The 18,208-nt window shown below is 39.4% G+C and overlaps 1 protein-coding gene across 2 annotated transcripts in view; it reads right to left on the minus strand.

The window, feature by feature from the left end:
- Positions 1-18,208, minus strand: part of snx29 (sorting nexin 29) — a 141,685-nt gene that overhangs the window by 13,056 nt on the left and 110,421 nt on the right. For both annotated transcript variants that reach the window (XM_026179080.2, XM_026179079.2), the window contains one exon: positions 10,830-10,970. In XM_026179080.2, coding sequence (XP_026034865.1) covers positions 10,830-10,970 — 141 coding nt within the window. The remainder of the gene's footprint in view (positions 1-10,829; positions 10,971-18,208) is intronic.

Genomic DNA, 18,208 nt, shown 5'->3' on the forward strand with positions numbered 1-18,208 from the left:
GCTGCCCTGGGGCAGACTGACAGAAGCGAGGCTGCCATATCGCGCCATCGGCCCCTCTGGACATCACCAGTAGGCGTTAGGTGAAGTGTCTCGCCCAAAGACACAACGACCGAGACTGTCCGAGCCGGGGCTCGAACCGGCAACCTTCCGGTTACAAGACGAACTGCCAACTCTTTGAGCCACGATCGCCCTTAAATGGGGACCACTGAAACTCACCTCTCTGTCAGCATAAAGAAGTTCACCTACATATTTAATCCCTCAGATTTTTCAAGATTTTTCTACTCACAAAGAAATCCTGTTGTAGCACAGAAAGAAATTGATCAGCAACTCCTTGGGCTTAATTTCTCAGAAATAATAAATGAGTAAAATTACAGGAAAAGTTCTGGCAGCGTTTTTGCTATGTCACAGAAAATGTCCTTTTTTTCCTGTAGTCCCATAGAAAAAACAAAAAACAAAAACAGGAACAGAAACTTTCCTGTCATTTGATTGTTTATCTATTTCGTTGTTGGCTTGGTGTTGTATGATTGACCATGAGGGATCAAAAGTTGCAAAAAATTACAATACAATAAAAAAATTTACAATTAAAAAATACAGTAGGAACTATAAAGTCCTTCAAAGCCATGAAGTGGACCAAATTACGGTGTTTGCCAGGATGATTCTGGCCCTTGGGCCTCGTGTTTGACAGTCCTGTGGTAAAATATGTTTAGAATGAAGATGTTAAAGGTTGGATAACAACAACTAGTTATTATTATTTCAATCATTAATCATTACTAAAATCTCTACATTTCTACCAGTAGTCTTTTTAGCCTTGAGTCACAGCAGAATGGCAACAGTAATAATAACCAAGCTAAGCTGAACTTTGAATAGTACACTATTATTGCATATTTCATACAGGCAGCAAATACTAAAGGACCTCTTTAGGTCTAGCACTGCTCGGCTTAAAACAATTTAAAGAAAATCATCAGCACTTTTCTCTGTGCTGAGTTAGTAACTGTATAAATCACTGCAATAAACACTGTAAATGTGGTGACAAGAAACATCCTCTGTGGGAGGATATGAGCTGCGTTCGGTGCAGCATTTTCAAATTTTTCCAGTCTGAACCTACAAAAGTTAGGTAGATGATATGCAGGGCAACAGCTAGAGAGAACTTTAAAAAAAAGTTCATTGTAGCCCCAAATAGAGGATAAGTATGTAAGTTCAGCAGAGTGGGAGTGGATAACTAAACTCAGCTGCATGCTGGGTAAAGCAGACGGGGGTAAGAGCGGGTAAATCTGATGTGTCAGATTAGGCTGTGCATGCCAGCACGGGTTTCATGCTATGTCGACACAACAAGGGACACCCTGCCTGCTTTCACGGATGTCAGAGCAGTAATAACACTAATGGACATCATGACAGACTCATCCTCTTGTGGAAAAACAGAAGTTTAAAGAGAGGCCAGGTGCTGTGTCTTGTTTGCAGAGATGAACAAGAGGGCAGAGCAGAAACTACTGTGGCATACTGATGCTGGTACAAGGCGGATGCTGTCCTCTTAAATCTGTCCTCTTACCTCCTGCTATCATAACACTGCTCTTTACTTGCTCCCCCACACTACTACACTCGTGTGATATCACAAGGACATATAAACATAAAGGTGATGTTTTATGAGCATCTCAGTTCTAAGCTTTATACTGTGTGTCATACAGACTGTTCAATCAAGATGGAAAAAAGAAGAAGCAGCAAGACCGACTGTTTAGTAAAGTCAAAACTAAGATTTTGCATTTTTGTATGTTATAGAACATCTGTTCACTAGATATTATGAAGCACGTTGGATTGGTACATCTAGAATAAAAGACTGATTAGAAGCAAGTCGTGCATCTTGGCATTGCCTTCATTTTAAATTCCTTATTTACATAAAAATTTCTATGGTCCGAAGGACTCGCATTCATGAAATCAAAAGACAGATCTGATTTTTAAAAATGATTTTACATTTTGATGTCGCCCAAAATGAGATTCTTCAAAGCCCACAAGTTATAGTACAACTGCTACAACACAAACACTGCAAAACATTACAGCTTCATTAACTGCTCAGTGCAGAGCGCCGACACATCGACATCTGTGGCTCGTTCCACCACAGCACTAAACTAATGCCATGCTAATTCACATGAATAAGTTAACCAAGTGAAACAATAACTACACCTTCATATATCATTTCTGTGATAAAGAGCAGAGATGCCTTGTAAACTTCAACTGTGTATAAGTCAGTGTGACACTACGGCTGGCCCATATATTTCCTGTTTGGGCTGTTAGCTGGTTCTTTGAGGGCAAAACCAGGACAACCCTCATCTTCTTACTCCTGTAGTTAGCCACATATTACAAAGCAAACTTTTCCCATCTGACTGCTCCCGCCACTGATGATGTAGCTGATATAAGAACTGACAAAGACTTAGAGTGAGTGATCTGCGATCTTAAAACATTTAGTTAGATTAGCTAAAGTGTAAGTGCAGTAACGACCCTGTTTCTGTCCTTTTCATGGTCAACATTAAACCCTTGTTTCTTCTCTGCTGTGGTAGTTAACTCAAGCAATGTCCATTAATAAGTCTCTAAAGTCATTTGTTGCAGGAGAAATTGGGGTTGTGTCAGAAAATGCAATGCAAATGCAAATTCCCACTACTGAGCCATAACGACTCAACAACATGGTCTTAAAGTGCAATCTAGATACATGACATTATAATAGCAGCACTAGCTAACATTTAACTGTCACTTTCCCTAGATGTAATCCTTGTTGTTTATTTGATTCTTAGTGTTATTTATGGTTTATTTTGATTTTCATTCATTGCTGAGCCTTTAGCTCTTCTCAACTCGTAGATCTAGTTCATGTTTTACATTTGTGGAGTCCCTTCTGTGGTTCCACCTTCTGTTACGTTCATGCATGTTCTATGGATCCTTGTTCCAGTGTGGTTGTTATTCGTCTGCTGCTTTGCTTTGCTTTGCTAGGCCTTCCACTCTTGTGTTTTGCATTTACTTCTACTGCCTCATTGACTTCACCTGCAGGATTATACACCCCTGATTAGCCTTCTGTGTATTGTCCGTCTCTGCTTTTCTTTGTCATCTGTAATCCTACCCTGTCTGTTTCCCTCTGTCTTATCAAGTGGATGTTGTTGCCCTGCAATTCAGTTTACTGGATCTTTTGTTATTGGAACTCTGCATTCTGCATCCTCTCGCTGGACATCTACGCCGATCTGCCCCGATCGGGGATTATGAAATGGTCGTGTAATGACAGACGGAAAAGCTGAATATATAGCACACATATGTACACACAGCACAGCTAAATGTCACCTCCCAGAGAGACAGATAAGCAGGAGACAGGAGCTGCCAATGGAACAGAAGTGTAAAGTAGTCACATATGCGTCAGGGTCTCCACAAGTACTCTGTAAATTTGCTGCCAGCTTTTCGGTATTCAAGTCTGGAGGAGGGAAGGAAAAAAACTCTAAATAGATAGTCGGAACGACGGAATGTTGCCTGGCAACAGAAAAACTCATTTAGAAGTGAAAAGTAACTACACCCTACGGTATCAAACATTCTTACCCCCCTGAGATAAAATCAATGCCTTTGACCAAGACTTCGATCCTGCTTGAGAATCTCGAATTACTGTGTTTACAATGAAATAAATTCCTGCTGTGGTTTTTTCCCCCCTTTTAAAGAGAGAAAGGGCAGATTTAAGGACTTTATATGATAGAAGCCTCAGGCAATGCCGTTTTTTTCTCCCAGCAATTCGCATAGTTATTAGAAGCAACATTTAAACACAGTGCTTTGAAAGCATCTGGCACTTGGTGTCTATCAGGTATTTCCTGGAAAAGAAGGTTTTTCAGCACTACCTACTCAGGTGAAACAAAAAAAATTATCATAATGAGCTACCCTTAGTCATCACATTAAAGAAGAACATCAACCTGGGCTCTGATTTAGCCTGCAGTCCACTTGAATTAAGAGAAAGGACAGCAGTGGTACATGCTGGCAACAAAACAAGGTCAAAATGTTCCACAAAGTCAGCCCACACTGGACCACAGTGGGGCTGAAGAGGCTTCTCTCTTGATGCCTTGTTTAAACACTCTCAAAACTACGGGTCCGGATCATGAATAAAACATCGCATGCAATTCAAGAATGCCCATGCAAGACCTTCACAACGTCTCCTTTGTCATAATTAAAAGCATATAACATGCATATTGCATAATATGCGAGCACAACATACTAAGACTTGTTAATAATTCACTGTGTAGTTTCTGATTAATTAATCAGGCCGGCCTCGGCACTCTACTCACTTTTTGTCACCGTATGCATAGATGGGCCAACCGCCACCAAGGGCCATGCTACTTTCAGGAAACCTAAACAAACGTTGAATGATTGTGATCACTGTTCACACCCTTGAATTCACATCAGACTGTTTTAGCATTTTGTGCATTTTAATGTATCACACTGCTATAAATGAGTAAAGCTCATGACCTGGCTAATATCTGCTGCAGATTTGAGGTATGATCACCAAACCCAGCGTGACCCATAACTTCACAGCTGTATCTTAAAGATGTAGTTTTTATACATAAGCAAGGAGCTGAATACATTTGGCATCAACAGAGGTCATGGACAATATAAAGAGACCGCTTGCATGGTTTTAGTTGCAGGAGGAACACAGGATACTTAAAAATCACTTAAACCATTTGATGCCAGAGAAACACCACATCTCCCACCTACCCCATGCTGTAGGTGATTCAGTGCCATTAATCAGCAGCACACATGAAATCTGTGTACTCTGGTTCAAAGTTTCAGCTCTGTTGCACTTCTAATCATGCACAACAGTGGCTTCAGAGTACACTCCTTCACCTTTGAGTACACAGTGAATATAATCAAAAATTAAGCTTTTAAGGAGCTCTTAAGTTACACTTTAGAGATACTCTTAAAGCTTTTAATTGCCTTTCTAATAACCAGTGTAGTGCTGTGTGCATATCTTGACAGACTGTAGGATTAAAAGTGACTACCCACCTCTACTGCTCTCTTAGTACTTTGATAATGCTCAATGACCACAGGGGAACTATCCTACTATTAATGCCAGGGTACGCTTGAAACAAGCTACCCTGACAATTATCAGACCTGTTTTCTGACCTCATCTGCAGGAAAAGTTTTCATAGCTCTTCAAAGGGTGCAAACTTTAGGATAACTTTTCCTCAAAGGCATTCATGGGCTCGTGCTCATTTACGCTTCCAGAAATAACAGGCAAAGCATGTTGGTTTACTCGTTTCAGAAAATTCCCAAAACTGTGAAGGTGCTGAACCTCAGAAGTAAATCAGTTTACAGTTTATATCCTATAAAAGTACATATTTTGAACCTTCCTATGGAAAATATTTGTGAATTCCCTGCTGTAGAGAAACTATTTCACCCCTGGACTGTTTGAGCCCTGAAAAACAAACCAAAAAGAAAAAAAGATTGGGGGTCTGATAATAATGTCTCTTTGATGTCATCACTCTGCCTCCTCTGTGCCTCAACATTAGCAGAAGGGAGGAGGAAGCTGACAGACATGAACAGGGAACACTTAGGCTGTAAGCGTGGGCTGGTCCCTGACAAATCAGCTGTTTAAAGGCTGTCATAAGCAGAGAGCGTGCATGTGTGTTACATCTTCTGTTTTACTTAGTTAAACAGCTGGACAGTCTCACCTAAAGCATATGCAGATGCAAGAGTGGGCGGTGGGGGTGTCGCATTAGCTCAATAACAGGACTGAAGAGACACAGAATGAAAACAAAGACTGATCAGGTCCAAACTAGCACTGACTTTGGGTGTTGACACTAAAGGTGAAGATACCATGAACAATATTAAAATCTCTAATGTTTGCCATAATCAACGATCTCTTGAAGACACCAAAAAACCTACTGCATTAGGTTTGCCTACTTTAACAGACTTTGAGTCAGAGTTATGCAACTTAAATGTAACAAGACTCCAGGATGTAATTACAGTCTTTATTTTGTTTATTCCTGGCCTCATCAATCCTGCGTTTCCTTGGGACCTTGTTAGAACAAAGACGCAAAGGTAGGACTTACATGTAAAAGCTTTAGAGTAATTAATTTAGTGAAGTAAGAGACATTCATCAAGTAACCTTCTGTTATTCACTGTACAGTGAATCTTTAAAGTGATTATGTCAGAGAGTAATGACCCACCTGCAGCCTGACATTGGACAGGAAAAAGCCAGTGATCACATTTAAATGAGACAAAAAAAAAAAAAAAACCCACATGATTTATGTGAGGCAGATGAAAGTTACATAAGTGGTCCAATCAGGGTGCTAGTTTAACTGCCCAAAAAGCCAGGCACATACTTGCACATGCAGGGTTAGCTGTTACATGATAGAAGTATGTATCAAAAACTCGTCCATAAGTTTCCCTGCAAACATAAATCCATAGCGTAGCTGATGTTCTTTGACAACTTCAGAAACGTGTCTCTCTGAAATGTCAGTCACGTGTGTGCATTTATGTGCGCTCTTGTTAACAGGCATGAAACAGAGAGTAGGAGCCATGTAATACAGGTAGTAAGGGGTGTGTATTCACCCAGTTCCTCTGTTACCTGATATTCACTGACAGCCGCTGTGTTTCATCCCTAACACAGCGAACCACAGCAGAGCGCATATTCGCGGTGCAGATAAAGCGCTTTTGAAGGTCTTTCTCCTTCTCTCTCCCTTGCAACACACCAAGTACCCTATTCCTAACATTAACATTTCTCCATCATTAGCTGGATATAATGGTGTGAGGCTCTGTGTGTGTATGTATCAAAGTCCGCTTTGGATTTGCAAAGTGCGTCTGTGATGGTGGAACCCTTGAATGAGACTAAAAGCACAACAGACAATAGGAAAAACAGATGGACTGGCAGCGTTTGTGAATGCGCGTTTCAATCAAGTCCTGGCATTGTAAACAGACAGGAGACAAATTAAAGGACAAACTACAATACGCTGTCTTAGAGTAAGGTGCCTCCACGCGCATCCAAAACAGCTTTAATACACCTTGACATTGATTTTTCAGGCCTCTGGGGCTTGTCTGGAGGGCAAAGCATCTGTCTGCTAAATGCAAGGTGGTCTATTCAGTGCCCTATGGATAGGAGCACTGTTATGCTAGAATATATCATTCCCATCAGAATAGAAATGTTTCATTAGAGTATTAAAGTTCTAAACGTGAACTATAAAGGCCAAAATGCCCCCATCAGCATAAAGGACCAAGGATCTCCTCACTGTAGGAATGAAGTTCAGGTTTTTTTCTTCCATGCATGTGGCTTAGGACATTTAATCCCTCCATAGCCAATTGTTCTGGGAAAACAACTGTTTTTTAATAAAGTAAAACTACATATTCTGATAGCATTGAGTTAGGGTAATCACCAATAATGACACATGACTCAGAGGGGTAAATTATTATATGTCATCCCCAAGAAATGACACTGCAAAACATTTACATAATCTTTACATTTCAGCTAGATTTACAGCTTCCTTTAAGCCAGATGCTCTGACCACAGGACAGACAGCTACTTCACCTCACACCATATTAGGAGATTAAGCCCAATGTTTCTGCTAGCTAGCTGGATACTGATACATTTTATATGTACACATATTAAGCTCTTATCTATTAATTTGTTCTTTTTTTCATTAACCATAAATAAATACGGTTTAAATGCTGATTAATGCTACACATGTACCTATGAGGGGGTTAGACATAAGGCACATGACTTTTTATAGTAAGTCATGTGCCTTATGACAACTCCATGTAGAAAACTGTGCTACAGCTAAGCAAGCACATGATTGTACAGTCACACCAATCTCTGTTCAATATATGATTCATTTTATGATATATTTAACTTCAACTAGAACAAAATGTATCCAGAAGAAACATCTTTTTTCAGCTTACAGTATATTTTCTTATTTCAATTTGGAACTATTCAATCCAGGGTGTGAGTTTGAGTAAACGCGCTGATATACTCCATTCCTGTTTTCAAAAGCAGCGCTGCTCTGTACTTCACCTGAGGTCATCACTGATACAAAAACTACAAAGTACTCCCAGGGAGCCAGAAACAAACGCTCACTGGACTGAAATAACAGGGAAACTCAACACGGCAGGCCTGCTGCTTACTGATACAACCAGGTACACAGGAACAAATACACAATAAATACACAACTAAATGCCATATACAAACTACATGCACTTACTTTCGCACACATTTTGTTGTTTCTCTGCTTTGCTTGTACACAGAGACACAAACACTAACAACCACTTAATATTTATCATATTTTGAAGCGGTTCATCCCGCCGCCTGCTGCTGCATTTGATTTTAGTCAAGACCAAAGACTTTGAACTCTGTTTCCTCTCCCAACCTTTGTGCCTGGAACACCGGATTTTAGCATAAATGGTCAAATCAAATGAAATTTACAGACATAACAGAGGTCAAACAAAATGTAACTAATATGAAACAACTACATTTAATGCAAGCAAAAGGTCAAAGACTTTCAGATTTTGAATAAAAACAGAATATTATATATGCAAATCATTTAAACTGCATATCTGATTCAAAATAATCCAACGGCAACATAGAAAATGCTGGATTTGTGACTAAATAAAGGCTCATTTTAAATCAACAATGCCAGAAAACACTTTTTTTTTTTTAAAAACTGGGCTGGGCACATGGTAATACGGGAATGAAGCCGTCTTGCATTCGTTGTTTTGCTTCATAATACACTTCTTTTAATGGGTAAGAAGTCTGGACTGCAGCCAGGCCAGTTTAGCACCTGCACTCTTTCACTGCTGTTGGAACACATTTAGAAACTAGGTTTGGCATTTCCTAAAAAATTCTGCCTAGATATGCAGTATATGTTGCTCCAAAAACTTCGGTGTTCATAAAATCTTCACACATATGAGAGTTACCGCACCGAGTCCAGTAACACCCTCCCTGGCGTTTGTGTGCCGATACCAACTGAGCCATTTCCTCTTTAGCCTAAAGGACTATGCTTTCACAATTTCTAGAAGTATTTTAACATTAGCGCGGTAACAGAGTGAGAAAGATCTGCTCTGACACAACTTTTTGGTTGCTGGTGTCAAATTCAAAATAATAAAATGGGGATAAAATCCAAGCATTGGAGTTCTGTAGTGTGTGAACCACTAATTCGTCTCTATGTCGATTCACAGTTGTTGAAAGAGAAACAAAAGCATTTCTACTCATGTGCTGCTTCCAATTAAATATAGGTAATAAACAATATGTAAGTCATTGCATTCTGTTTTTCTTGACATCTACCATCCGAACTTTTTTGGAAGCATGTGTTTCTCTTCGAGAAGAAAGTGGTGTCCCTGCTTTAAAACGTGCTCAGAGTGTAACAAAGCCTGGACTACTTTTTCTGTCATGATGGGCGACTTTCAGGAGATGGTAAAAACCAATAATTCACACAGACTGCACTGTAATGGGCTTTCAAAGAGCTTTCCAGAACACGATGACACCAACTGTCAAGGCCTTTGATAGACACGTGCACTTCCACATGATACCACATCACAATGTGAGACAGACACACACACACTGATGGCCTCCTGCTTCTTCTTACATATGCAGTGCCTGCAAACACAGCGTTCGGTCCGCTTTCTATCCATGAAAGTGCGCCGTCTTTGAAGGTGGGAAGTCACACCGCATCGTTTTGGCTGTGGCAGCACTAAATCCAACCAGCCACAGAATTGAGGTCAGAGCCAAATTATCCCCCAAAGGTTGTAGGCAGACAGTGGAGAACAGGATGAAGAAGAGTAAGGGAATGGTGCAATGAGGAGAAAGGTGGGGGCTCTCCAACCAGACAGAAGGGACACAAGCTTTGAGAACCCAGGCAAGCAGATGAAACCGGTAAAAGAGGAGGAGTGATAAACTGATGTGGTTGTTAAGGTTGCCTTTTTCCCCTCTACAGAGCTTACCATCTTAAAAGGCTCCAATCAGTTTTTACAGTCTGATATAAAATTTTATGAACATTATGCAAGGAAAGACCTCTTTTATGGGGTTTAATGCACAATATATTGAAATATATTTCAGTAGGAGTGCTTCCTATAATCAAATGAATTCGTTTGGGATTTTATTTGGATTCTCTGAAACAAAAAATACACATTTGTTTAAGAGGCCAAGAACACACTGCCTGTATTTCTTAACAGCAGCCGATCCACATCATACTGTATCATACTGCACTGACCACATCACACTTGTCTGTCACCTTTTCATATGACAGACAAACACAGTTTTCTGGATTTATAGTAAATATGCACTTTAATTGTTTATGATAAACAGCTGTTATTATTTGTACAGTTTTTATTGTCTTCTTCATTTTGGTTTAAGAATATTTTGGAGGGAGAAATGTCATGCTTCTGATATTTTTATATGCTTACACTTTAGCTCAGTTCAATTCACAAATTTTGAAGATTCATATTGACAGACATGTTTAGAGTTCAGTTTTTCTGGTTTGTTTTTTTTGCTTGCGATTCATTTGTTGCACGTTTCTCTGTGATGTGTTTCTGTAACAGGTTGTGTTGGGTTCTTCTGCGGCTCTGCTGTAATTGATTTTTTTGGTTGTTGCTTGGTATTATTTGTGTGTCTGTTTGCAGGATTATTGAAAAAGTTATGGACAGATGTGAACAACAGTTTTATCAGAGGCAACTTAGCAATGATTAACAATGTGAAACTGGACATTTCAGCTACCAAACAGCTTAGCAGGGACACACAATTCATCATTGCTGAAGTGGGTAAGTGAGAGACAGAGCGAGGGTTGAGGTGGCTGACAGTGAGACAAAGACACACATTAGATTTACTATCAGCTCACCTTGTTCCCTATGGCTTTCTTGGGTGGGAAGTTGAAGGTGTCCACCTGAGGAAACTGTGATCTCAGATGATTGTGGAGCTCCCTGAATTCGGTGTAACGCCTGTACACATTCCACTCATTGTCCAGGATGCGGATATACACCTGAAGACATGCAGACACATCACCATGGTTGTCATCAGTATCAACACAAAGATAAGTTAGATTAGCATGTCCTGATTTTCAAAAGTTCGATATACAGTTTAGGACCTCCATCTATAATTAAATCTAATTTCAGTTACAACACTATAATATGTAACCTAATTTCGATATTCTTGAAAATGTCAAACACACCAACGACCCGCTGTTATGCAACAGCCATTCTGCAGTTCACATATTGGTCATCAGGCTCTTGACGGTGCTTTACAATAACCCTTGTAAATGTGTATTTTCACTTACATATTGCAGCACATAACAGAAAGAGTCTATAGACGTAGCTGTGCAGTCACCATTTCTATGTGCCATTAGCTGCTTTATTCAGACTCACGAGAGATAGAGGGAGCAGAAAGAAAAGAAAAGATGAGCCTATTACAAGAAAGAGGGGGAGTCGGCTTCCATTTTCACAGCAGAAAACGACTGCACAGAGACAAAAGAGAGAGCAGAACAGCTTTTGAAAATTCAATTTTAAAGTGGCCTACCACAAAAAATACAGCTTTGATTCAAGTATATGAAAACAGAAACTGATTTAAAAATCCACCAAATGAACTTCAGCATAGCCCCCCCACTGCCAAGCAAATCAACAAACGCCCAAACTGTGGTTCAATAATGAACCGCGTCCCTTTCAAACCCACATAATACTGAATGTGTCCATAATGGAAATCACGCTTTTATGTATAAAAGCTGTGATAGAGTACGTTAAAATGATAATGAACACTGAGGCAACCTTAAAAATGGAGAAACCCCGAGTAGAAACATCCACGCTGCAATGCTGTGCAAAAGTCTTGAGCCACCTCACATTTTCAAGTATTCTTCATATTTTCCTAGGAAAACTGGAAATGGGTTCAGTTTGTCATTGAAACGTGGAAAAACATACACAGAAGTAACAGCTTATCAAACAGAGTTTGAATAATTTGAACACATTTATTTCTTTAACTAGTCTTCAGGAAGAGTTCTCCAGACTTCTTGGAGGACATTCAAAGCTACTTTGGATGTTGGCTGCCTTGCGATGACTGTAGAAATGGAAACAAATTGTATCGTTGCAAGATGCTGCTAGTAACAAAAGACTAAAGATATCATTTAAAACTGTTTGTCTGTCACGTCTAGACAACACTGAATTATCCTTTGAGTTAGGTGCTATTTTTATGCTTAAATGATTTATAGGTCAGTGTTAAGTGGCTTAACTCTGAAAGACCTTCAGAAAATCTGGAGAACTACTGTTCATGACCACCACAGACTCCTTCAGAGCAGATATAAAGAAACGAAAACATTTTACAGAGTACTATACATTGATGGTTATCTTTAATGTAAACTTTGTATTTACATAACTCAGCTTACTAACTCTAGGTCTGTGATTAGCAGACTGATTTACAGCTACAGGAAATCTTTCTACATTTTGTTCATGTCGGCTTCAAAGGTGGTTTGACAGACAAAGGAGGGAGCAGATAATGACAGAATTTTTTTACTTTGAGGCAACATTTGCTTTACACCACTGAACTTTTGTCAGCATGGATGCTACCGTGCAGTCTAGACTACATAACAAACATAAGAAAATGTGGCACTTTTGACAGCCATTAAGAGCAAACCAGCAGCTGAAGCTCTCCAGAATGTTTCATGGTGAATATCTCAGCAACAGTAATAGGCAGGTCTAGACAGGGTTAAAGTTATAAAGGTAAACTTTAACTAAAACCGCATGATTGTTTAAAAATAGCATTTAATTCATTACAAAAGATATAAATGATAAATATCACACTATGACTCCATCTCCTTCACTTTGTTAATTGATTTCATCTACAGCACAATCACTGACTAGTGTGATAATATGCTTACAAAAAAATATGAATTTAATACATTGTATCCCCAATAAAAACTAGTTGGTCAAGGTTCTGTTTAAGCAGCTTGTTGTGTGGAGAGCAGCCGTGCACAAGCAACGACCTAAATCTGGTAAGTGACAGTGGTTCATGACAAGATGGAAGAAGACAAGGCCACTAATGGACCGAAGACCTGTCATCTCAGCACTTCACATCTGACCTACAGAAGCACATTTAAGTTTCCACCAACTTCACTTTTGCAAGTTCAGAGAAGCACTGCCCCGATACAGTACGGTCTAATTGTGTGTGTGCGTTGATCAAAGTGGATGATGGAGACTCAGCTGACAAAACTGGGGCATGATGACGTCCTTATTCAAGACACATTAAAGCTGCTTTGACGTTGTACAGGTCTTCTTTTTGTTTACGGTAGATATTCTGACAGCTGATGGGAAAAACACAGGTGTAATTAATCGCACATCAACAACAACAGCTACTCTGCATTAGATGAGCTAGTTTCTAGTACCTGCTCACTGTCACTACTTTTGCTGACATAATGTGTTCAAGTATAGAAGTTCAAGTAAGTATAGAAGTTCAAGTACGTATTGATTCTAACACATACATGTTGGAAAATGAGTGAAGAATACAAACGACTTAAACTGTGCTTTGAGCACACCCAACATATCGGGTGTCCTAGCCCAGCTTTCTCAGCATGACCGCTTTCCTTACACAATAGCCTCATAAATATTAGAGGTGGGGAACTAATACAACTAACAGGGCTGAGCATGTAACCCATATCATGCGAGACGACAGAATCTGTGCAGTTTCTCAGCCATCACATCCTTACATATGGCTGTGTGAAGCTTAATCCACTTTACAGCGTCTCATTGGCATACTTATTTATGGCAACGCATTAGCCTTTGCACACAGCTACCAGCTCCTTTCCCTTGACAGGTCACAAATCTCTCTCATTATCTCCAACAAAGATCTTGGCACCATCTAAATTGTATCCCTAATGTTTGAGCACTGGTGGTTTGATATCTCCAATAAAACCAGTTTTCAAACAGTGACGTGGCCTTTAATGATGATTCAGATAGACCTTGTGGAAGAGAGTTGATGGGTTTGCGCTGTTCCTGAAAGCTTAACTGTGATGGACGCAGTCCTATTGTCAGTATTTGAATGGCTTAAAAGAATATCTGAGAAAACATAATAATACGCTTAATAAAAATACGCCCTCAGCGGGTCAACACAAAAAGGAAAGAAAAAGCATTTGGCTGCAAAAGCATAAGAAAGACTTTTTTGTTAGTACTAAAATCCATTCGGTGTGCTGAATATACCAACAAAATTAACTCAGTTACCTCAGTATTAAACTCCCAGCTTTGAGCTTCTGCCTTGAGAAACAGGCTAAAAAGTGCGAGCATTATTCATAATTCTTAACACAACCATAACTTCACATCTTTGCGTACTCTCACTGGTGCAGGTAGAGAAAGTTCCCTGTTTATGCCTGGAATTCCCACTTTTTGGGAACTATATGCACTTGAAACACATTTTTCTCTGGACAGATGCTAATTTTTTAGAAATTATTATTCGTACACAAATATATTAGCATTTTTTTTTTCAAGTTTGCTGCCATTATCCTGTGTACTTTAAGGTTGTGTTTAATTCACATAAATAACTTGTGTTACTTATTTATCTAATTTTCAAATCAAGAGCAGTTCGTCTACAGAAAGTGTGAACACTGCTGATGGTTAACGGTGTTCTCACAGCTGTTTAGACTCTTTTTAACATTCACCACAAGCGTGGTCACTGCTAAACAACTTTCACTATGCTTATATAGTGAATCTCGCTGTGCACTGTATTTTTCCAGAACATTTGTATGTCAAAAGGCTGCCATGTGCTTCCATTTATTCATTAGCATCCCCTTTAACAGACACCTCAGTGACTGAAAGCTGGTCTGAGGTCCCCATAAGTCCACATATCCACAAAAACGTATTCAAAGTTTCTTACAACGTAAATTATCTAGAACATCCAAACAGCACACAGTGACAGAACCATTTCCGCAGTTTATCCAGAGTAGCTGACAGCCGAACATCTTCCTGTGAAAACGAGCCCTTGTATACTATGAAAACCCTTCGGAAACAAAGATCTGAAACAAAGTCTGTGAACAGATAATTGCAGCTATTTCTTTCCTTGACATTTAACTGGATCTTTAGCCTGAGGGTATTCCAACAAGCAGGTTGAAATGGGAGTAACTGTGAGCACAGCTAAGAAATGCAGAAGGTGCGGATGATAATTGATGTATTTCTCCATCTTATATCTTCCAGCACCACAGGAGACCCACAGAGAAAGTCCTGTTGCTCAATTTCCAGTTTTAACAATATGCAACTACAGGGCACAGAGAAAAGATGGCTAATTATGGCTTTCATTCAATGTCTGACATCATGAATATCACTGTTTTTTGGAGGCAGCTTAAGCGGCTCACACTTAAGCTCTGAAAGATGGACATAGCCACCCTGACATCACTCGTAGGATAAGTCTCAAAGTGAAGCCTTGAGCTGGTGGTTGTGGTCATCTTGGTGTACTAAGACCAGATGTGATGGGCTAAGGACAGGTGGATCTGACAGTAGAGGTGACATGTACAAAATGAACATGCTATCATTACTTACTCATTAACTCAACACTAGTACTTGAAGTCATACACCCAACTAAGACAGCGTTTGCTAAGGTTGTACATCAAAGGTGCCAAACTTTTAAAGTCTGTTTTTCCAATAAAACACTTTAAAAAGAGGTTTAAGGCATTTCTGCATCCTTTTCACATTTCAGACCCAGAACCTCCATCGATCTGTAATAACGTGGCCTCTGCAAACATACAATTTACAATAGCTTTGAGCAAAAACAGATGTAACAAAGACGTTGAAAAAAACAAACAAACAAAAGTGCTTTAATTAAAAAACAAGTACCTGCAAGCTACACGGTTACTGTATGAATTAATGATAAATTTACAAAATAAACAACTAAAGAGGAAACAAATCTTTTGAAGCCTCAGAAAGACACAACAGAAACCTGACTGTCATGAAATATTTGTGGATGTATGTTTGTTGAGAAGGGGAGAATAAGAGGTTTGCTCAAACCAAAGGAAAAGCAGCAGAGTTTCATATTATCACCAGTCTCTTGCAGGCCTAACCAGCTGCCCAATTAGGCAGAAAATAGAATCCATTTGGAGGCTTTAGAAGGGAGAAAAGCAGCGAAGGACCATGGAGAAAAGAGGAGTAATGTGCCCTTCCCCCATCTAGGTTAGCAATATAATCTGGTCTCTTCGGCCCAGACTGAAAGTCCAGACTATTGGGTGGACTGGCATTCATGGTCCCCAGAGGATGGCTTGTAATGTTTTTCTTGATTCCTTAACCCAGAGGTATCAAAGATAAGCCTCGGGGTCATACTCAGCCAGACAAAGACTCCAACCCCGTCCACACTGCTCTTCTTCATGTTTTCCAACATAAGGTCAAAGCAGGCTGTATCTGGCCCACGATGTAAAATGATTTTGACATCCTGCCCTAATCTTTCCAGCTGAAATAATTATGAGGTTCGCACATCTTTGGTTTTGTGCAAAATATCTCAATAATGTACTCTATTGACTACTAAACAAAAGGATGTTTGTATCACCTTCATAAGTTAAAATGACAAGATGAACTCAAAGCACCACCTCCCAAAGGTAGCTGGTAAAATTTGGTCTATCAACAGAGGCCAATGAAAGTTTCTACGAATGGAGACGGGTCTCTCCACTATATGAACGCATAAACTTGCAGAAAGTTCATATTTCTATTATGTTTGCCACATCCTTTTCCAGGACGGTTGGTCTCATTTAATCGCGCTCTGTCACTGTGATTAGTTTCTTTCAATTTTTTAAAAGACACGTAATTATAAAGTAAGCACAACTAACTGTTCTTGAGCCAGTTTTAATTCAGTTAAAATTTGAAAACAGGTTAATCGGAAATGAAAACTCATAAGTAATGACAATTTAAACAGCCATAATTCAAAAAACAAAGAGATCATATAATAAGACAGAACCATTTATGAATCTGTGTTACTTGTTTATCTAAAAAAGGATCAAAGAAGAAGCAAAAACAAACAGAAGGTAGTGAATGGCTGATTATTGTCTTTGAATGCAGCAAAGGCGTTTGTTTTGGAGCGCTGGCATCCTGCAGAATTAGACGCTGAAATAACAAATCAGACGAGGAAGAGATAAGGAGGAGGTGAAGGGGAGGTAGATGAATGTTGGTGAAAGATTAGAGAGGAGGAGGAGGAGGAGGAGGAGGAGGAGGAACTAAAGATGTTCAGGACAAGGGGCAACTACATTTAGACAACTACGAAAACAAAAATCAAGAAACAAGGAAACAGACGCAGGACCAGGGAAAAAAATGGTGACGATTAAGAGAGGACGGAGGTGTGTGGATGGAAAATAAACTATGCATCTCTTTGATGAGTGTGTTTGCTTTTAACCTGTTTAGACCAGATGTGACATGTTTGTATTAAACGATCCGATCACACAATCAAATGGGGAAATTAAGGTTTGACTGAATGATTGATGAATGACCCGGAAAGCAATGGGTGGTGAGAAAATTAATAAGAGATTTTATTTACCTGGTTTTTTAAACTGGTTTTGTTGATCTGGGTTTCATTTAAACATGGCCATTTCATTGATGGAAAAAATGCATGAATTACTGCCAAACAAGCCAACGCTCTCCTCACCTTTAGCACCCAGTTGTTCTGGGTGCTAATCAATCCAGAATGCTTAACGTGAGTCAGGAAACACTGCAGAGGATGCTACAGTGTAGAACGCTGCTATCTGAAAGACCAACAGCCTGCTGTGTACACTTTATATTCATTTGCATGGATTAACTGATGAAGCAAAGCACCTTTGCTGCCTCAGTGAGAAAAGTCAACAGGAGATAACTTGAAAAACTGGAAGGAGCTCGTATATATTTGCAACTGACATAAAGATTGAGGGGAAACAAGTTTTCATCATACAATATTGAAAATATTCCTAGAATTCTTATTTGCGGTGCACACATCAATAAGCCACTATTGTGTTGCTCCCATTAGCTGGTAATATGTGACAAAGCCAGTGTTTCATGTAGGATTCTTCTCATTAAAATATAATAACTGAAACTAAAGGCGCCTGCACAGGGAAGGCTTTTCCACCGATTTTACCAAGTACCTGAGCTTCTCTTGCATCTCTGTTTGAAGCAACTCTGGAAAAGGAAAAAGGGGGTTTATATTAAACAGTTCTGTTTTCTATTTATCTGTCACATCACTCGACAAATCAAAGACACAAACACATTTCCATCTGCTACAGAGCATATTGATGCTTTAGGAAAA

The sequence above is a fragment of the Astatotilapia calliptera genome, chromosome 8 (assembly GCF_964374335.1).
Source record: "Astatotilapia calliptera chromosome 8, fAstCal68.1, whole genome shotgun sequence".
NCBI classification, from domain to species: domain Eukaryota; kingdom Metazoa; phylum Chordata; class Actinopteri; order Cichliformes; family Cichlidae; genus Astatotilapia; species Astatotilapia calliptera.